Below are 22,051 nucleotides of genomic sequence, written 5' to 3'. Positions count from 1 at the left end.
TGGAGCCAAAGTCCAAGTGCAAAGCCAATGAGAAAATAGGAGACAACCAAGACCAAGGAATTAGAAAGCACAAAGCATGAAATATGAAAAAAAAGCATAGTGTTCACCATTGGCACCAATGATGTAGCCATGGACCAAAAGAATCCAAAAATTTGAGTTGAATTGCCTACACTTTGTTTGACACTACATGAGCCAGAGGCCTTGTAGGCATTTAGGGGGGAACCTACATCCTTATGTGTAGTTATCTAAAGGGCAAGTTAGCACCAAGGGGGGGTGTTAAAAGCCTACGGTGCTAAAGGCACAACATTGACAAGTACTATAGGCACAAAGGGTTGTATTCGATAAGCAAAGCTAAGAGTGGCATAGTTCATAATGCTATAAAACAATGTACTTGCTTCACTATCAAATCAATCAAGTCTATTTCATACCATCATGATTACCTTCCCCTTCTTCTTCTTCTTCTTTTCCCCATGATCTAATCTTATATCTTCTTGCTCAACCATGTTTTGCAATAAGACATTTGCTAATGAAAAGACGTGACTTAGGTTAGAAACCCCCTTTTTGAAAGGGTTGAAGCTATGGATTCCTTCTTCCTCAGTGACCAATTGTTAGCTCCTAGTGTGTCTATAGCCATGAGATCAAGTCAATATTTGATTTCTTTTGAATGTTACTATCAATGAAATGGCAAAAGCTATGCACCTATGGCTATGATTCTTTCAAATGTTACTCTTAGTGAAGTACCAAAGCTTTATAGCTATGGCTATACATGCCAAAATTTCCATTTAGATTTTCATGATATGATGTCCTTTACATTGTGGAAAACTAGGAAAGAGGTAGTCAATGAAACTCAGTATATGTTGGCTTTAGCATAAGCTATGGAGTTCAAGGTTTTGCAACAATTAGAGGAATATTTGGCAAAATGTATGCAAGAGGGTATCATTTGGTCATGCTAGTTTAGAGTGCATGTGGTTTGGCTATGGAGATGATGGTTACATAGATGGAGAGAATGCAATAGGCACAAATGCACACTTGCTTGTTTACTCATTAATGAAGTACCTTTGAATAGGTGAACAATATAGTAGTTAGGGGTATGTTCAAGACTTCGAAGGTTAGCACACGATCACCTTTCCAACTTTCTAAAATGGAAGTTGCACTACTAGATTCTCTCCATCTCTTGGTCGCTTGCTAAAGTCATGTTGTGATGAAGATTCTTAACGTATTATATCACTATTGGCATCATTGGCTTAGCATCCTACAGTGCCTATTACTAAGATTCCAATGAAACCATAAATTCATGTAGCAAACTCTAGTCTACCCTTACATTCTCAATATGCAAATCCCTCTTCCATGACTATTGACATTATCTCAACCTTCTTCTTCTATTACTCCCATGACCTCCTCTCCAACCCCACCTTCATTGAAGTAGCTCTACCTCAATTTCCACCTCACAATGTCAATGTCATTGTTGTCATCTCCACCAATGTTACTTGCCTCACATGTCCTTGGACTTTACCATAGAGCATCCTTCAACTTTGATGCCCTTTGGAGTTTATGCACCCTCTTATTCCTCTTACTTGTAGCTTCCACCATCATCCTTATGATTCGGGCCTTGGGAAGGTGATATAGCACATACAAATAGAGCTATAGCTTGGAAGCTATGTACTCCTTCAAGATCAACATGACATGGAGTTGTTATGAAGGTATGTCCATGGTGAGAAGCTACCATGTCATGTCGATCATCTATTGATGTGAAAGGTATTTAGTTCCACATGAGCTTTAAGATTTGATTGTGATGTTAGAGTCTGGTTTTTTATTTGAAAATTTTCATTAATGAGATGAAGATGATGTATAAAGGGTCATGAAAAAAGCCATTCACATTTTACTGATGTAGTTTGGATTCGCAAGTCATGCACCCATAGTTACTTTTTTTGCCAATAAGAGTTTTAAAGAAATCAATACTTTGTAATTGCTTAGGGGTTCTTTTGCAATCCTCCATAATGATTAAGATCCCTTAAGTCCCATAGATTCACATGTATTATGCATTGGCTCGTAGCCATCCAAATTTGGCCATTTTAAACCTTCCTAATATTGCATACAAGAATCTAGAACATCAGTGGTGGGTGCCTTCAATAGCCATTAGGACAACTTGCAAGTCATTTTTGTTTGCATTTACCAATAAAATTGCAAGAGAGATCAACATCACAAGTACTCGATGGTTCAGGCATGCTCAAGTAAGTTTCTTGAGCACGCCGTTTCTCTATCCTTGTAATTTTTGGTTCATGTTAAGAGCACAAAGTATCTACTTATAGCACCCTTACCAGTGGCTTAATCATGCAAGACTATTTTTATTTAGAATTAAAAAAAAGACACGTTCAAGAATAATAAATGAAAAAGGTTACCATCACTTGCATATTTTGCCCATGGGGTGCATCATGAAAAGCCTAAGTGGATTTTACTTTTTGATTAAGGTGACGGGAAGCACAAATGGAGGAAAATTGCTGTGTAGGTTGTGACGAACTGAGTAACCACAAACTACAAGCAATCTTATTGGCGCAAAATGATCTCTCTTGTGAGAAAATTTGTGAAACAAGGCATGATGACTGTTCACCAGGTGGATATGAGCCAGAACACGTAGTGCATTAACAAGTAACTTGTTTCCTCGATCATACCTAATGTGTGCCAGTATATCACAAAAGGCTAACCATGCAAGGGCAGATTTTGGAGTTTTTAATGGGCATGTTGTTATAAAAACAAAATTGCATAATTGAAAACGTTCGAACTCCAAAATCTTTCAAAACAAATAAAACAACAGCAGTTTTGTGGTGCTTGACAACGGTCCAAAAGCGCGGACGTCAAATCGTTCTGAAATCCAGCTAAATCAAACGGATTAAAAAGTTTTTTCAAAAGGAAAACCAAAAAAGAAAAAAAGGAAAAAAATTAATCAAAATCTCCCCCTTTTTTTTTCATAGCGGCTTCACCTTCTTCTTCATTTTTCCTTTGATTTCCACCATCGCTCTGTCCCTCTCTCTCTCTGGCTCTGTCTCTCTCTCGCGCGTCTCTGAGCATTTCTAGGGTTCGTGCCAGAAGAAGGTCCCCCCCCGTTCCTCCCCGGGCTTCGCCATCTGAATGCCCCTGCGCCTTCCCTTCCCTCTCTGCCTCCCCCATACTCCCAGCTCCCCTTTTTCCTGTGGCCCGCCTGCGCCTGAGAGGAGGAGGCGTCATGGAGTCTCGGCCCCCCGCAGCTCAAAGTCACGGTGCCATCGCTAACGCAGCAGTGCCCGCAGTCAACCTCAAGAACTCCCGGCCTGCATCGCAGCCTGTCGACAGCCATTCCGTCTCCCGCAGGCAAGTGCCGCCCCTCAGGTTTCTCCTTCACATGTCGTATGCGGCGTCCGTACTCTTTGCAGTTGATTTCTGTGCCTGTTTTGAGGTCTCATTGTCTGGTGTGCGTTCTGATCTGCGTCCAGAATATTTCATGCATGCATGCATGTTTGCCGCCTTTGTGCATACAGCCAGACATTAGTTCTTTTGCAAACTTCGGTGTCTCCTGCTATGGAATCTCCGACATGATTGAAATCCAGGACCGGAGTTTGCTCCGCCTGATGGATTGTGGTGGGACTTGCTGCTCCTATGCTAGACAGAAGAGTCACCGTTTGTACGCCAGCGTAGGTAAATTAGCACTACATGTGCTTTTTGCGCATACAGACGTCAGCCCTTTTGGGAGCTCAGGGCCTTCTGGTATGAACCTCCGACATGATTAAAATCCTGGATTGGTGTTTGCAAAGCCCGATGGGTTGTTTTTGGGCTTGTTGCTTTCATGCTATGCAGAGAGTGGCTATCATTAGCATGCCAGCAAAGCTAAGTCAGAGGGCTAGGCAGTTTCTTGTGTATTCAGAGTAGGTGATATTACTAAATTTATCACAAGAAGTTTCTGACATTTTAACATATATTGTGTTCAGCATAGTGAGCTTCTGCTTGGGAGGCACCGCACACCTAACTAGGTTCAGTTGGGGGCAGGGGGCTGCTACCCCAGTTCTTGACATTTCCCCATATATAGTGTTTAACTGGCAGGCACTGAATACCTAGCTAGGTGCAGTTGGGGTCAGGGGGGCTGCTGGTCCCTTGTTTTGTGGCATGAGCTTTTGCTTGAGAGGCACTGCACACCTAGCTAACTGCAGTTGGGGGCTGGTGCTGCTGCCCCCCAACCTACTCCCAACTGCACCCAGCCAGATATGCTTACCTCTTTTTGTAGAAGCTCATAATGTTGTTGTAATTCACAATGTGGGGATTATAGTGGGAATTTGTTTACACCTTTGTGTGCACCAATCAGGACACTTAGCCAGGCAACTAGGTAGTGTTGAGCTCAGACATGTGGCGATGTCATGGTGAGGGACCTGATGCCTATAATCAATGAATGCACATATTCCATTTTAACTGCATGTTTGTATTGGAGTTTAAAGTTAAGCATTTTGCCCATGACTACTGTTTATTGTGGAGTTTAAAGTTAAGCATTTTGCCCATGACTACTGTTTATTGTGGAGTATTGGAGTTTAAAGTTAAGCATTTTGCCCATGACTACTGTTTATTGTGGAGCTCATAATGTAATCATGGTGAGGGCCTTACTGATGTTCCATTTTAATGGCTGTTTGTCATGTATTATTTGACATTTAGCTGTGGCCTACTGTTTAACTCAGAGTTGAACTTGGGAATGGCTCACTAGAGAAACATAATGGTTTTTCACGATTCTGTATGTCTACCATAGCAGCACTGATCATGTTAAGGTTTTATCTCATCTTATTCTTGCAGTTTGTCTTATGATTAGAGGGTTGACATGCCACTTAACTTGTACCCACTTCCTTTTTCACTAGGATTACTGGTGAGGGTGCATGTGGTGAAAATATGATCAGGTGTAGGAAGCTGAATATGGTTAGAGGGCTACCATTTAACTTACACCCACTTCTTTTTTCTCTAGGATTACTGGTGAGGGTCCATGTGGTGAAAATATGATCAGGTTTAGGAAGCTGAATATGGTTAGAGAGCTACCATTTAACTAACACCCACTTCTTTTTTCTCTAGGATTACTGGTGAGGGTCCATGTGGTGAAAATATGATCAGGTTTAGGAAGCTGAATATAGTGCTCTGCTATGTAATGTGATCACTGTGGGGGTCATCGTCATTGTTGAAAAAGTTTGACGTTTTTATTTATTTATTACCACTTGCTGCATTGCAAGTTTTAAAAGCTAGCTAATTAATCAGAGCTTGACAAACTTTTAGCTTCTTCTTCATGTGTCTATTGAGATATCCGAGGGTCCTGAATCAAGATTAGGCTACATGCATGGGCTCCTGGTTTCTGTGGAGCTCACGTAGGTATCATGGCCATGGTTTGGGCCCTGTCTTATGGCTGAAGTTATGATTACGTGTTGCCATTTTGAGTTCAATGCTGACCTCTTTTTTCTTTCCACCTGGAACTGGGTAGGCAGTTTCATTTGCCAACTCTCTCTGTACGAAGTGACAGGTCCTATCTTTTTGGTATTAAAGTTTACCTGTTGCTGTCTTGTACTTACAAGTTTTCATATTATCATCTGATGTGTGTACCTTATGCAGGTTGCAAATGGAGCTTATGTCGCTCATGGTAAGGCTAGGAACCAGTATATGCAGTACGTTAAGTGTTATCTTTCTTACCTGATCAAATTAACCAGTACATTAGATATGAGAATGACTTAAAGAAAGTTTAGCAGATAGACGTTTCTAATTGATTTGCCAAACATCCAGACTTCTGGAGATCCTGGAATATCTGCATTTCCAGATGGGGACAATATATTCTCTTGGATTGGGACGATCAAAGGCAGCACTGGAACAGTATATGAGGGCCTTTCATATAAGCTATCTCTTCGGTTTCCAACAGAGTACCCTTTTAAACCACCGCTAGTGAAGTTTGAAACCATGTGCTTTCATCCTAATGTGGATCAGTATGGCAATATTTGCTTGGACATTCTTCAGGTTGGTCAAATTATTTGTCCCTTCAACCTTGCTGAAAGTAATGCCTACTTCTCCCATATTAGTCATTGAAGTCTTCCTATCAGCGCTGATCTGATTTCATTCTTTGCAGGATAAATGGTCATCTGCGTATGATGTTCGCACCATCCTTTTATCTATCCAGAGCCTTCTGGGAGGTAAATTTTGGAAGAAGTTTTGCTCTTCAAGTACTTCTGGTTTGGATCACCTGGATGTGAATTTCTTAATGTTTGTCCATGTAGAGCCAAATAATGACAGCCCACTTAACAGTTATGCAGCAGCTTTATGGAGTAATCAAGAAGGTGCTTTTTCTAGTTACATCTTTGTGCTTCTACTCACATGTTTATTAATGTTTTGTATATGCTTTTGCATGCTCAGGTTACATGTTTATACTTGTTATTTACTATGTCAGGTCAATGTTTGTCTATGTTTCTTGGTTACCCATTTTTTGTTGTCTTATATGTTATGCATTTCTCTTCTTCTTTTGAGCGTTCCATGTGAAACTCGAGTGAAACAATCGAGCATTCCTCTTGGATCTCCCTGACTTTCCCTGGTACTGACGTGACGATGTGGCTGCAGATTACAAAAAGGTTATGCATAAACAATATCGGGATGCAACAAATGGTGCTCCTCATCATTAGTGCACATCAGCACTGAGATCCCCTCTGAACCCTTAGTGGAAGAATTTGTTCATAATATAGTGTTATTGGCTGGTTGAAACATGGGATCTGTGCGGCCAACCTTGTCTAGTTGAACAGTTTGATGCCAATGATCAGCCTTCTAGTTGTCTGGACTAGGCGGCACAAAGACTAATTCTTTCATTGACTCGCCCTTAGCTCTTTGCTTGACAGTGAAAGATGTTAAAAATTAGATTGATCAAATCAGGCAAATTGGAGTGATGGGTCAGATATTTGACTGTGTAGAGTGTGTGCATCATCTTTCAACCACATGCCTCTCAGGTGAATGTATAATCAGGTCTTCCATGAATCTAAACTCAGGGTTTCAAAAGACAAAGCATTATCTTCTTCTTTGTCAAATCTAGTGTCTCAGTTGAGACAAGAATCAATTATCCATGTATGACTCATTTGGTCTCTGCTGATTGATAAGTATATGTTGGCATGTTGCTCTTGAAAGTGACAAGTTTGCTGTATGTTGGCATGGAAAATGTGAATCACCCATGGTGCATTCAATATAAATGTCTGCTTGTTTTTTGAAGTCATGGAAAATGTCTTTGTCAACAACAGGAGGGGAAGGAGTTTTCAATACATCTATCAGTTATTTCATCATTGTTGTCTATTGATGTCATCTATCACAGTATTTCTGCAACTAAGTTTTCAATACATCTATCACAGTATTTCTGCAACTAAGTTGTCTGGTTGTAGTGAGTTTCTGGGTCATGGTTTGTATATCCAAAGATGCAGGGTGCATTATGGATCTTGATCTTTATGTATGATCTTTTCACATTTGAAACAATTTGGATCCATTCTTAAGCAACAGCTACATGTTTCGCGTGATTTAAGCTCTGTTACAGCACATGATTCAAGCTCTAAAGCATGTCAATAAATTATGATGCTGGTGCAGCAACTTCACAAAATTTGTCAACTTTTTAAGCATATCAATGAATTATGATGCTGGTGCAGCAGCTTCACAATATTTGCAAACTTTTATTTTGCCGCTAACTTGTCTGGTTGTACTAAATTCCTGAGTCATGGCGTATGTTGATTTGCAGTGTGATGGTAGTTTTAGGTGCTAACTGAGCTGAGGCTTGATTTAGAGACCGTTGACAGCTTTTGGCTGAGAGATATACAGCTCTGCCAGGACCATTTAGACCACATTGAAAAGGAGCACATGCATTATTATAAATAAATAAGTCTGAGTGATTAATGACTATAGATAGGTTCTTTCAGATGAGCTTTAACCTGTAGGAGTGGACAGATGCATATAATTATTCCACCACTTGGATGATGTTTGACCTTACAAGTGTGGTACATGTTTGTTCGTTTGGTGGGATGCTTAGTAAATTAAATCTTCAAGAGACGACATGGAAAGTGTGCTGTTGTCAAGAGTGATGAGTTGTGGTGTTGTGGATTTAGTGTGGGTTCAGTTCCAGGGGTGTGTGAGTTTGATGATCCCTGCTTCCTGCATCCCCCAGGCATATTACTAGTCTATTTGGTGTCCAGAAATGACTAGAAAGTGATGTGCCTGGAGTAAGGGATGTACTGTGTATTTGCACTTGACTTATGCTTCACTTTGATCCTTGTTCCTGCCATCCCCTGAGGTACATTACGAATCTATCCACATCCAGGAACGACTACAAAGTGATGTGCCTTCGAGCAAGAGATTTACTGTATATTTGCCGCCTCCAAACTGGAGCCATTACGAGTCTATGTGCATCCAGAAACCACTGTAAAGTGACATGCTTGGAGTTAGGGATTTACTGTGTATTTGCATGTGGCTTATGGCTGCATGGCTTATGCATCACTTTGGTCCTTGTGTCCTGCATCCCCCATGGTACATTACAAATCTTTTCATGTGCGGAAACGACTACAAAGTGACGTGCCTTCGAGTAAGGGATTTACTGTATATTTGCTGCCTCCAAACTGGAGCCAAATAGATTGGATTGTTGCACATGGATTATGGCTTAGCACGTGAGCATGCATCATGTGGACCTATCTGTATGAGAGTCGCATTCAACATGGTCCATGGGGCTACCTAGCGTGTGATTCCACATCTGTGAGGTGATCTGTGGCTCTGGTCAGCATGTGGTTACAACATCTGGTTTTTTATAGTTTAGCTTATTAGCTTATTGTACGAACAGCTTTGCTGGATTTTGTAGTTAATCCTTACTACTAGTAGTAGACACTCACTAGTAGGAACTTGAACTGTATCTAGCATGTGATTCCACATCTGCAACGTGATCTGTGGCTCTGGTCAGCTTGTGGTTCAACATCTATCTGGTTTTCTATAGGCTCTGGTTAGCTTGTGGTTCAACATCTTTCTATCCTTGTGTCCTGCATCCCCCGTGGTACATTACAAATCTTTCCATGTGCGGAAACGACTACAAAGTGACGTGCCTTCGAGTAAGGGATTTACTGTATATTTGCTGCCTCCAAACTGGAGCCAAATAGATTGGATTGTTGCACATGGATTATGGCTTAGCACGTGAGCATGCATCATGTGGACCTGTCTGTATTGAGTCGCTTTCAACATGGTCCATGGCGCTACCTAGCGTGTGATTCCACATCTGTGAGGTGATCTGTGGCTCTGGTCAGCATGTGGTTACATCTGGTTTTTTATAGTTTAGCTTATTAGCTTAGTGTACGAACAGCTTTGCTGGATTTTGTAGTTAATCCTTACTACTAGTAGTAGACACTCACTAGTAGGAACTTGAACTGTACCTAGCATGTGATTCCACATCTGCAACGTGATCTGTGGCTCTGGTCAGCTTGTGGTTCAACATCTATCTGGTTTTCTATAGGCTCTGGTTAGCTTGTGGTTCAACATCTTTCTATAGTTTAGCTTATTAGGTTTTCTCTGTACAAAGAACTGTACGATCAACTTTTCTGGATTTATAGTTTGTCCTTCTAGTAGTAGTAAGCACTTACTAGTAGGAACTTGAGCTGTACAACCTTTAGAACAGATTCTAGCTAATCATCTTTTCTCTGTTCTAATCACTGTATGAACGGCTGTTCTTGTTACTATTCAAATATTAATCTCGGGTACAGTGCCTAAGAGAGTGTGCATGAGTGAGGGCTGATCAGCTTAGAGCATACATGAGTTCTCTGTTCTAACTACTGTATGAACAGCTGTTCTTGTTACTTCTCTATGATTAAACTAGGGTACGGTGCCTCATATAGCATACATGAGTGAGAGAGGGCTGTCTGTTGCATACTGTGTGATCTGTGGCTCTAGCCTAGGGTACAGTGCCTTGTAGAGCAGAGCTGTCAGTTGTTGCATACTGTGTGGTCTGTGGCTCTAGCCAGCAGTGGATTAATGATTTAATGTTGTTTGCTGCACATGGCTTATATGGCTTACACACGTGTGCATGCATTACATGTAGTTGTTCCGTCAGTTGTTGCATACTATGTGGTCTGTGACTCTAGCCAGCAGTGGATTAATGATTTAATGTTGTTTGCTGCACATGGCTTATATGGCTTACACGTGTGCATGCATTACTTGTAGTTGTCTACACGAGTTCTCTGTTTGAGAGATGGCTTATATGGCTTACGCATGTGTATGGCATTACTTGTTGTCTACATGAGTTCTCTGAACTAACCACTGTAAGAATAGCTGTTGTGAATTACTTGTAGTTGTTTACACGAGTTCTCTGTTTGAGAGATGGCTTATATGGCTTATGCATGTGTATGGCGTTACTTGTTGTCTACATGAGTTCTCTGAACTAACCACTGTAAGAATAGCTGTTGTGAATTCTCTATGATTAAACTAGGGTACAGTGCCTCGTAGAGCTTACATGAGTGAGAGAGGGCTGTCTGTTTGAGTTGCATACTGTGTGATCTGTGGCTCTGGCCAGCAGTGGATTAATAATTTACTGTTGTTGGTTGCACATGGCTTATATGGCTTACGCATGTGTGCATGCATTACTTGTAGTTGTCTGCATGAGTTGCATGCAGCATGATCTGTCTCTCTAGCCAGCTTTTGATCTGTGACATGAACTGTGGCTCTTGCTAGCAGGTGAATTCCACATGTCTGGATTTATAAGTTGCCTTTTTAATGAACAGTCAAATTAGTGTGATAACAATTGTAATCCCTTATGTAGATGCTAATCACTCAGCTTAACTGCCACGCATGCATCCGGACCTCTATGTACTGGGATAACTTGTGAGTGTTGCCACACATGCATCCAAATGGCATATATGGTATTTGAGACCCCAAGGGTTTACATATTTGTTGATTTCTGGTCTATGTTTGACTCTACATCGTTCAACAAAGGTAAAATGCCACTTTTTCAACACCTCACACTATTGCATTACACCTGTAATAATGCAAGGATCCTAAAATGTATAGAGATTTCTTTGTCATTGATGAGATTCCAGGCCAGGATAGTGCCACTTTTCCATGGTAGATTTGGTTCCTTATGCCGTATCATAGCGTTCCTTAACTGATGATGCTATGGGACCCTAAGCTTTGAATTCTAAGAATTCGAAGTTCGTCTTGCCAAAGCTACATATGCACTTGGACTTTTGTAGAGCCTTTAAACCAACACCCCTCCTTTTGGCCTACAGAGTAGCAATAGCAGTCACTTGAGATGACAATTGATATAGCCATAGAGACCCCACCCTTGGTGCTCTATAATGTCCAATCTAGCTACATGAGAATCTAGGTCATTGTTTTCCATCCTGATGAGATATTCTTGCAAAGACTCGTGCTGATGGGATAAATGAACAATAATGAAAGGCCATATTGGCATATGCAATAAATGAGTAGACATGAGGTAATAGAAGGTTTCAAACTTGTGCATAAGGAGGTTGTAGCTGTCACACTATACCAAAATGCAACTTTATTTGAATTTAGAAGAATGTGATAACTAGACTTTCATGATTGACAAACTTGTGTATAAGGAGGTTGTAGCTGTCACACTACACCAAAATGCAACTTTATTTGAATTTAGAAGAATGTGATAACTAGACTTTCATGATTGTTAGATTGTAAATGAGAGCAACTTAAAATGGGTTTTGATCACCTTAATGAATAGGGCACTTGGTTGTGCTAGACTTTGATGGTTGTTAGATTGTAAAGGACAAACTTAAAATGGGTACCCATCACCTTAATGAATAGGGCAATTGATTTGTTTATTACATGGGAAATCTAATGATTTAATGCCCAATTTGAAAATGACGTGTTATCTATGTGATCCCTTGAGATAAAATCTATTTATTAAATATTTACTTGTTCAAAGATTTAGTTGTAGGTTGTATGTGAGAATGTTGATATTTTGGACTAGATTTTCATAGGATACAAATATCCAAAATCATTAGAGAGCTAAAAAGCAAAAGATCTTGGAGGTGGAAGGATTTGTACAATATAAAGTGCAATGGTATTAAGTAGGCAATCCTAATACTTTGAAACATGTGTTCAATGGTTCAAAGGGTGATAACCCAGGTACATATTTCATGTATAGTGCAAAGATGCTTGATAAGAAAAAAGAAAAGAAGGGATTGGATGGAGGCAAAAAGAAAGAAAAGAAAAGAAGGGATCAGATAGGGACAAAATAGACCCAAATTTCAAGCCCATTCTAGATTATCCATTGCTGAGATGCTGCTATATTTGCACAATGCATAGTTTATGTGGAATCATTGAGGGAGTATTGTTCTTATGCACATGCATTGCATAGACCCTATAACCTAACATGACAAAGGACAAGATAGTCATATTTGCTAGAGAAGGCTTTTTAGACACTTGTTTGCATAGTGAAATGTGAAGGTTGAACATGATGAGAAAAATGTCAAAAGGATGGCTAAAACCTACCTCACATGCATGTCATTGGAGTTTTGAAAGTGAAGTTTTTTATCTATGCCAATTGTGCTTAATAACCCTAATCCTATTTATAGAGAAGGCTTTTTAGACACTTGTTTGCATAGTGAAATGTGAAGGTTGAACATGATGAGAAAAATGTCAAAAGGATGGCTAAAACCTACCTCACATGCATGTCATTGGAGTTTTGAAAGTGAAGTTTTTTATCTATGCCAATTGTGCTTAATAACCCTAATCCTATTTATACAATTCATGCAAGCATTAAATACACCATATGGAAGTACATACACATTTAGTTAGAGACCACACGTTATGGTGAATCTAAAGTTTTTAGATTTAATTATTTATTGAAAGATGTAGAATAGGCATGATCATGAGACCTTCCAAATAGCACTAGACAAGTTCAAAGCATCGATGGTTTGTGCTTGGGTAGATTAACACATCATTCATCACATGGTATTGTACCTTCTTCAACTTAACTAGTCCAATTATGGATTTACAAGTGCTTTGGTAATTCAATTATATTTTTACATTTTAATAACTTATTCTATAAAATTACACCTCTTGGTTTGCAAAGGAATATGATAATATATCAATTTGGCGTGCGCGAGCGCACACACAAAAAAAAAATATTGTATGTTATCGTATTATTAATAAATATAAGATAACACTTGCATATATATTGATATGTTTGTGTGTATAAAATGTTTGTCTATATATATTTATATTACTTTCATGTACTATCGAGTATTTATATTTTATTTGTGTATATAAATATATTAACACTTGTATATATATTAATGCTTATATCACACACACACACACACACACACACACACACACACACACACACACACACACACACACACACTCACACTCTCTCTTTTGTTGGGAGTAAAGGCGTCTCCGCTTAGCTGCCTGTGTATTACTACATTGACAGTATCTGCCACTGCACAATGAAAGTGGCAGTTGTTGGCCACAGTCACTTATTCTTTATTCTTTTAGTGACAGTTTGAATAAAGAAAAGCCCGGCCACACGCTGTGGTTGTTGGAGTTCCCACTTTTGAGTCTCTCTCTCTCTCTCTCTCGGCTCTTACTCTCCATCCGCCATAGCTCTCACTGCTAAGCTTCTTTCTCTTGGATTCCACTTCCCTTTCAACTGGTATCAGAGTAAAGGCATTAGAGCTTGCCTGGCATTCTCTTCAGTTCGGATTTGAAGAGCTTCAACCCGAGCTTCAATGGCAGCCACGACACCTTCATTTGTAGGTACGTTCTGATCTCCCGCCTCCTCCCCGAGCTTTTGGATCTTCATTGGCTTCTTCCCGGGCTGCATTGGAGCCCTCTTGGCACTGCCAAGTGCCCTCAAGGGCTGAAGAAGATCCCCCAACCCCCAGATCAGGCAACATAATTTTCGATGCATTTTTAGGGGGCTGGGCTAATCTGCTCCCCGACATTTCCTTGCTTCTCCTTGGCTTCCGGGCACTCTTGGCAACCTTCCCGAGCATTGCTTGACTCCCTGGCATTGGTGCTTGACTCTCGGTGATCGATTCGAGTGCTTTTCCCTTCAGCCCTTTGCTGTATACACAGTCCCAGGACTGTCAAAACAAGATAGCACTCGACATTTACTGTTTAATGCTTTTTGGCATTGCTCGTTTGATGCCTATTGACGCTCGGTGATGCTTGGACGTTATGGGATGCTATGTCTATGCTTTGGGGGACTGATTTGGAGCAGATTTGAGCACCGGTTGAGCTTCATATAACAGTAACTAGCTTGCTGTTATAAAGTGGGACGAAGCTCATTTCCTTGGTGTATGCATTGGTTCATGGATACAGAGTGCTCACTTGAGCTTTGAATGATTATACCGATGTATCTGGAGGTTGTCAAATGCTTCTTCTTGGTTCCGGAATGCTTTTGAGCTTGTATTAAGCTTCGACTTGGTTGTTCCTCTCACTGGCATTTGGCTTTAGTTGGCATGCTTTGGACCGATCTATGCCTATTGTCACTGCTTGACATTTAGGCTTCTTGCATTTAGATATGGATGCCACGTGGTTTGCCCATGCTTGACAATTACTTGGAGCTTTATTTTCAGATGTATTTGAGCATTTTGGATCTACCGGGTATTACATTTGGTTGTCAGTTACATGCTCTTTGAATGCTTTTAACCTTATGCTTTACGAGTCTGAGATAGCTTGGGATTTATGCTCCGGATGTACCCTACTAGGATTTGGCATGTCTGATGCTATGTATTTGATATATTAGAGCATTGCTTGCTCTCTTTGCACTTGACTTCACTTCCAGTGGGAGCCTCTTGGTATATTCGGATGTACATAGAGTCTTATTTACAGATGAGCTTGAGCTTGTGGGATAGTTACATGCATTTGCTCTCTTGAGAGCTTTATGTTTGTAGTGTGTCTGTAGTGGACTAATTTGATATGCCTATTGGGGCAGGCACCTATCTCTCACAGGTTTGTTAGTTTTGTATGCATCTTGGATTTTTATGTCTTGAGCTTCTTGCTCTATCAATTATGCTTGTGCTTGGTCTTCTCTCTTACCCCGAGACCCATTACATGCATGACTTCTGGACCTATGAGATGTCTCTTGCCTGACAGGTTATCGGTTTAACAGTTCTTGGTACCTTCTTGCCTCTAGAAACTCACTGTTGGATGTATCTTGCTACCTGGCAGTTGCAGTGACATATGTATCAGTGATTGCTTCATTTTGGGACAGTTTTACATACTGCTGTCATTTATCACAGCAAGTTGAAATCTGCAGATTTTGAGCATTTCTATGAGAGTAATGCTTACTATTTGATGTTATCTTGGTCATATTTGGTGGATATGTGTCTATCTTGGTGAAATTCACCATTTCAGCTAGTTTTTGCAGTGATTTTAGTGCATTTTTTGCTAATTACAGCAACCGCAATTTTGCCATTTTGCTTTGATTTTGGACAATATGGCTGGTCATCTGAAAGATACAGCTCTCTTTAACATTGCCAAGTTGGATGGTACCAACTATGGGTATTGGAAGTCCCAGATATGGTGGGTTTTGGTGCAGAAGTTGTAGATTAAACCCTTGCATTTCAAAGGTGTCAAACTCGAGGATATGGATGATGATGTTTGGATGGAAGTTGATGAGCTATGCAAGTCTACCATTATTTTGTCACTCTCAGAAGAGGTCCATCATAACGTTGTTGAAGATGAGAATCAGAGTGCATGAGATTTATGGGAGAAGATTCAGGAGCTTTATGCGTAGCAGAGTCCTGTGTCACCGATGTATTGGCTGAAGCAGTTAATGGACCTTTGCATGAAGGAGGGAACCTCCCTTTCATCTCATTTCAGTCAGTTTCATGCTATCATGAAGAGCCTGTTGTCATAGGGTATTGAGTTCAAAGACAACTTGCACCCGTTGTTTCTGCTTGGCACCTTGCCTGAATCATGGGATGTCTTCTGTACTGCCATATGCACGAACAAGCTTGATGGGCTGAAAATTAAAGATGTTGAGAGTGCTTTATTGATTGAGGAAATCAACAGGAGAAACAATGATGCTTCCCGCTCTTCACATGCATTGACCGTTAGAGGTGGCAGATATGGCATGCATGATAATGATCATAAGGACATGGAGTCTCAGAAGTCCAAGTCTAAGTCACGTGGTCGCAGTAAGTCCCATGGACGGAAGTCTGATCTTACCTGTCATTATTATGGGAAAGCATGACATATTAGGCCGCAGTGCCATAAAATGTGCGATGATAAGCACAAGGAAAAGAAAAAAGAATAAGTGTAGGAAAAGTATTCTGAGCGCAATATTGTACTTGCAAAGTCCAGTGTGAAGGTAGAAGAGGTTAATGTCATGCAGGCCACTGATTCAGATGATGATTACATACTTGTAGCTTCTTCATGTGATGCCTTACAGACTTTTGAGATACATTCTATGTATGCGCAGTGCTGGCTCTTGGATTCGGGTGCATCCTTTCATGTGATACCTTGTAGAGATTGGTTTCATATCTATCGTACCATGTCTGGTTCTGTGTGTCTTAGTGATGATAGGTCTCTTGACATTGTGGGCATTAGAGATAGACTGCAGTTTCCTTCTGGTAGCTCTTTTGTTTTGCATGATGTAATGTACCTGCGTTGACTCAGCAGCCTTATGTCAGTTAGACAGCTTGATGATGCATGGTATTTTGTGTCTTTTGGAGACTCTGCATGGAAGATTACTTGTGGCAGACTTGTACTTGTAAGAGGTGCTAAGTCTGGCAGCCTCTATCCCTTACTTGTATCTGGAGCTACATTGGATCATGTTTTGTCTGTGGGTTCAATTCCCCATATATTCCTTTGGCATGCTCGTTTGGAGCATATGTCTCTTAAAGGAATGAAAATGCTCTGTGCTTTGCAGTATCTTCCGCCTTTTGACTCTTTGTATTTAGATTCTTGTGATCATTGTTTGTATGGTAGGTCGGCTAGAAATACACATAAAAATTCTGGTAAGAAATGCATGGGGGTGAGCCCTTGGTTCTTGTGCACTCAGATATATGTGGGCCCATGCCTTGTCAGCCACTTGGTGGAGCAAAGTACTTTGTTAATTTCATAGATGATTACTCACGTAAGGTTTGGGCTTATCCCATAAAGAGAAAATCTGATGTCTTAGACACATTTATGCGTTGGCTTGCATTGGCAGTGAACCGGTCTGGGAAAAGGCTCAAATGCCTAAGGTCAGATAATGGGGGTGAGTATGTATCACGTTCTTTTGAGCAATTTTGTGATGAGCGGGGTATTAAGTGTCAGTTGGCTGCCCCTTACACCCCACCCTAGAATGGTATGACTGAATGCATGAATAGGACCATTTAGGAAAGGGTCCGTAGCATGCTTAGCCAGGCTGGCTTACTGCAGCACTTTTGGGCTAAGGCAGTTACTACTGCAGTACATCTCATTAATAGGTCGCCTAGCAGTGGCATTGACTTTTAGGTTGTAGAGGAGGTATGGGCAGGCAAGTCTTCCTCTTATGATAATTTACGTGTCTTTGGATGTGAGGCATTCTGCCATGTGTCCAAGGACAAACGCAACAAGCTGGATACTAAAAGTGTTAAATGCATTTTCATTGGCTCTGGAGATGTAGGAGAGATGGGTTATCGTCTATGGGATCCGCAGGCGCGAAAAGTGATCCGTAGCCATGATGTCATCTTTCATGAGGACAAAATGCATATGCAGCCTGAGAAAGTGGTTGAGGTACACAGAGTTATCTTTCATGAGGAGCCACCTGCTCCCATTCAGTCCGCTCCACGGCTAGCTAGATAGCATGCAGTATCACTTGATGCCCATGGTCCAGATGCTAGACATGTTGATGTTAGACAAGATGTTGGTGCCCATGGTCCAGATGCTAGACATGCTGATGTTAGACAAGATGTTGGTCAGGCAGCAGAGCCTGGATTCAGGCGTTCTACTAGAGATCGACAACCTCTTGACCGTTTTGTGCCCTCTATGGATTATGTTCAGGTTATAGATGCAGGAAAGTCTCTCACTTATGATGAGGCTATGCGCAGGCGTGATTGCCACTCTTGGGAGAGGGCTATGCAGTTTGAGCTTGACTCATTGCATAAGAATCACACTTGGGATTTGGTTTCCTTGCCTCAGGGTAAGAAGGCTTTGCCATGCAAGTGGGTATACAAGCTGAAAAGTACCCCTGGACACCCCAAGTCGGTATACAAGGCTCGATTGGTTGTTAAGGGTTTTAAGCATGAGCATGGTGTTGACTTTGATGAAGTCTTTTCTGCTGTGGTCAAGATGGCCATCCTACGCTTAGTCTTGGCCTTGGTTGCATAGCTTGACATGGACTTGTACCAGATGGATGTCAAGACGACTTTTCTACATGGGGACTTGCATGATGAGATTTACATGGAGTAACCTAAGGGCTTTGCAAACCCTAGTAGGGAACACCTAGTGTGCAAGCTAAAGAAGAGTCTATATGGCTTGAAGCAAACACCTAGGGAATGGTACCATAAGTTTGATGCATTCATGCAGTCACAGGGCTACAGCCGCAGTGCTATGGATCCGTCCTTGTACACCAAGCAAGCTCGTGACAGTTCTTTACGAATTTTGGTACTCTATGTGGATGTCATGCTTTTAGCATGGACAGCTCATGAGGAGCTAGATGCTCTTAAGACTCAGCTTAAAAAGAGCTTTGAGATACATTCATAAAGTCCTTGAGCCCCTTCGCATGTAAGATGTTAAGCCTATTGGCTGCCCATTACCTTCTCACATGTGAAGGTTTCACAGGCCGATTGTTCGCAGACAGATGAGCAGAGGGCCGAGATGGCCAAGGTTCCCTATGCATCAGTTGTGGGCAGTCTTATGTATGCCATGATAGCCACCCGTCCTGACATTGCTTTTGTAGTTGGGGTTGTGGTAGTCAGGATACAGGAGTCGTGGGGTACACTGACTCTGATTATGCAGACACATAGATAGTAGAAAGTCCACTTCTAGCTATGTGTTCACTTATGTTGGAGGGGCTATCTCTTGGATGTCCAGGGCGCAGAAGTGTACGACTCTTTCTACTATAGATACCGAGTATATTGCAGCCACAGAGGCTTGCAAGGAGGCTATCTGGTTAGGCCGTTTAAATGTAGACCTTGGTATGATAGATGCTATGCCTACATTCCATTCGGAGTTTATGAGTGCCATTCAGTTGGCCAAGAATCCTGTCTTCCATGTGAAGATGAAACGTATTGAGATGAGATATCACTTCATTCGTGAGGTCGTTGAGGATAGGTCTGTTGACCTTGTCAAGATTGCGATTGAGCAGAATCCTGTAGACTTGCTCACGAAGAGCCTCACTACTGAGTGCTTTGCCTTCCTTAGGAGATTGATGGGCATTGGATGAGATGATGTATTTTTCCTCATCCTGTTGTACATGTGTACATCTTGTACTGTGTTTTCTTTTCTCTCTCTCACTGGGGTAGATTCCCCTTTAAGTGGGAGGTTGTTGGGGGTAAAGGCGCCTCTGCCTAGCTGCCGATGTATTACTACATTGACAATACCCGCCACTGCACACTGCAAGTGGCGGGCGCCCGTCACAGTCACATATTCTTTATTATTTTAGTGACATTTTGAATAAAGGAAGGCCCGGCCACACATTCTGGTTGTTGGAGTTCCCACTTTTGAGTCTCTCTCTCTCTTGGCTCTTGCTTTCCATTCACCATAGCTCTTATCGCCAAGCTTCTTCCTCTTGGGTTCCACTTCCCTTTCATCTCTCTCTCTCTCTCTCTCTCTCTCTCTCTCTCCTATTACATTCGATGCCTTGCAATTGGTGTAGTCCTTGTTTTTCAACAAGGCCTCCCTATGCTTGTGTTATAGTAGTTTTGGATACTAGATACAAAGAACTTTAGGATATGACTATTGGGGATGTTACGTCTCATCTTTCCAATGGTTTCATTTCTTTTGAGCTTCGCCCAAAGTTTCATATTTTGTGAATGATCCTTATCTTGATATTTTGACCCTTAATGTTTGGACCACTCATCTAGAGATGAAGCAATCATCTATACATATTATTGTCCAATATTGGTTCATGCTCATCTAGTCTCAATGGCCATTCCTCTAGTCATTGAAGGGATCAACTCTAAGAAGAATCAATGCTAGAAAAAATATTATGAAAAGTGATGACAAGACCCAAAAGTATCTCTTGGGTAGATGTCAAACTCCCCAGGAATGGTAGATGAATATCTCTTGCTTACAAGTGTGGAGCTAAAACAACCTCAAGATATTCAAATCTACTTCCACACTGTAAAAGGCAAATATGTTATTGGTGCCCCTTCGACAACTAAATCCATCCAAAAGGAGAAGAAAACCTTCCAGGTACAATAGGATTTGTTCCCTTCCTTTGCCCACTCAATGGCAATCGGACTCTAGAGGAGCATGGCCTAAATTGGATGCATCTCTCCCGTCACCAACTCAGGGAACAAGTTGATTAGACTCATTGAAGTATTCACTCTCTCAATACCCATCTTGGTACTATTGAAGACTCTCTCAAACCGGTGGAATCCTTTGCGCTGTGAAGTCTGTCCACCCAACTTTCTACCACCACCACTTCCTCTTCTAAGAAAGTCCATCCCACTAGTATTGATAAGGGGTAGGAATTCCAACTACCTAACCTCCACAAAATTGACACCCTTTTAGCTGAAGACCATCTAACTCCTTCCTTGCCATGAGTGATCTCATGTATTGGGAATTTGAAATGGAATCTGAAGAAGATGATGAGGATGGGGAGGAAGAAGAAGATAACCTCTAAGCTATACCAAATATTAATTCTATTGCAACTATTAATGAACATGTTGTCTCTAGTTCTACTTCACCACGGGACATCCTTGAATATACCCTTGATACACCATTACCTATCCTTGCTCAATGGAGGACTTTTTGGGAAACAATGCAAAAATTTTCCATGTCCATTGCCCCTAATGAATAGACATTATTAGAAAGATCATGACATTGAAAATTTCCTTATGGAGGAGACTCTATGGCATCCAGATGGTATTGAAGAGAACTACTATGAAATCGATGATGACTATAGGGGCATCTATGGAGGCTATCTAGATTCTTTAGTAGATGATTAATATCGGCTAGATGATATTGCTAATATTGCTCTCAATGATGAAGATGAAGATGACTCCTCACAAGATAGTAATGAGTTTTAGGTAGTTTCCAGATTTCTTTATATAAATGCTCACTCTATTGCTGATGTGCTAGATAAAAAAGAATATGGTTCAAGTTTCTTCATTGAGCTTGATGCTATTGAAGCCAACTACCTTGATGCACATGGGGTAAAAGAGGAAGCTTCAACCTCTAGTATATCAAAGAAACTAGCTTGCACGGTCTTTCCAAAGTTCGAAATTTTCCCATCTGGAATTTTGATGACAAATCATAGAAAGAGATTAAAACTATCTCTCTCAAAAGCTTGGGAAAAATTGACCTGATTAATGCTCTCACTCATGGATTTGTGGGTATGCTTCGACTCTGGTGGAAAAGCATTTCCCTAGATCTCAAAGAAGAAATTGCTAGTAGTATTGATCATGTTTTCCCCTTTTTTGAACTTCTCCTTGTGGACTTTGTTGGTGATAGATATGATGATAAAACCAAAGCTAAAGAAGCATTCCAAAGGGCTTAGCTTTGTGATGTCAAAAGATACAAATAATACCAAATTTATATGAGTGACCTATTGTATGAATGGCCAGGGGCACATGATGCCACACTTAAGGAGCATTTGTTAAATTCATTCCTTGATCCTCTACCTACATTAGCCAAAAGCAAGATGAGTGAAGAGGGTTATGACTTCTTTGAAAGTTTTGGGCAACTTAGTCAGATTATGTGGAAAGGTGATGAAGGAGGTTTGCAATCAACAAAAGGTGGCCAAGTTACATCACCAAATCACCGATTCCATTTGTAAGTATGAACTAAAATTTCAAAAAGATTTTGGCTTCCAAAGATATGGTCATTGCTCTTGTCCGTGTTCTTATACCCATTATAAACACTATTCTTCTCACCATAAGAAGATGCCAAC

The 22,051-nt window shown here is 40.9% G+C and overlaps 1 protein-coding gene across 1 annotated transcript; it reads left to right on the top strand.

Moving 5' to 3' along the window:
• The first annotated feature begins 2,968 nt into the window (after positions 1–2,968).
• LOC148016353 (uncharacterized) lies at positions 2,969–7,029 on the top strand. The gene is made up of 6 exons (XM_087664071.1): positions 2,969–3,345; positions 5,605–5,632; positions 5,773–6,000; positions 6,110–6,173; positions 6,258–6,317; positions 6,595–7,029. Exons 1-6 carry the CDS (start codon positions 3,221–3,223, stop codon positions 6,654–6,656), a joined length of 567 nt encoding a protein of 188 aa, XP_087520197.1. The 5' UTR covers positions 2,969–3,220; the 3' UTR covers positions 6,657–7,029.
• The last annotated feature ends 15,022 nt before the right edge of the window (positions 7,030–22,051 follow it).

The sequence above is a fragment of the Lygodium microphyllum genome, chromosome 23 (genome assembly GCF_053477565.2).
Source record: "Lygodium microphyllum isolate KBCC chromosome 23, Lygodium_microphyllum_v1.1.10, whole genome shotgun sequence".
In the NCBI taxonomy this organism is placed as follows: Eukaryota; Viridiplantae; Streptophyta; class Polypodiopsida; order Schizaeales; family Lygodiaceae; genus Lygodium; species Lygodium microphyllum.
Note: the sequence above shows the minus strand (reverse complement) of the source record. Positions and strands in the feature narration are given on the sequence as shown.

What these genes read in the sequence shown, in the direction of transcription:
- LOC148016353 (XM_087664071.1), top strand. Translation starts at nt 3,221, where the DNA reads ATGGAGTCTCGGCCCCCCGCAGCTCAAAGTCACGGTGCCATCGCTAAC. An exon ending in TGGAGCTTATGTCGCTCATG is followed by an intron (nt 5,633 to 5,772) that starts GTAAGGCTAGGA and finishes CCAAACATCCAG; the next exon opens with ACTTCTGGAGATCCTGGAAT. An exon ending in TTTGCTTGGACATTCTTCAG is followed by an intron (nt 6,001 to 6,109) that starts GTTGGTCAAATT and finishes CATTCTTTGCAG; the next exon opens with GATAAATGGTCATCTGCGTA.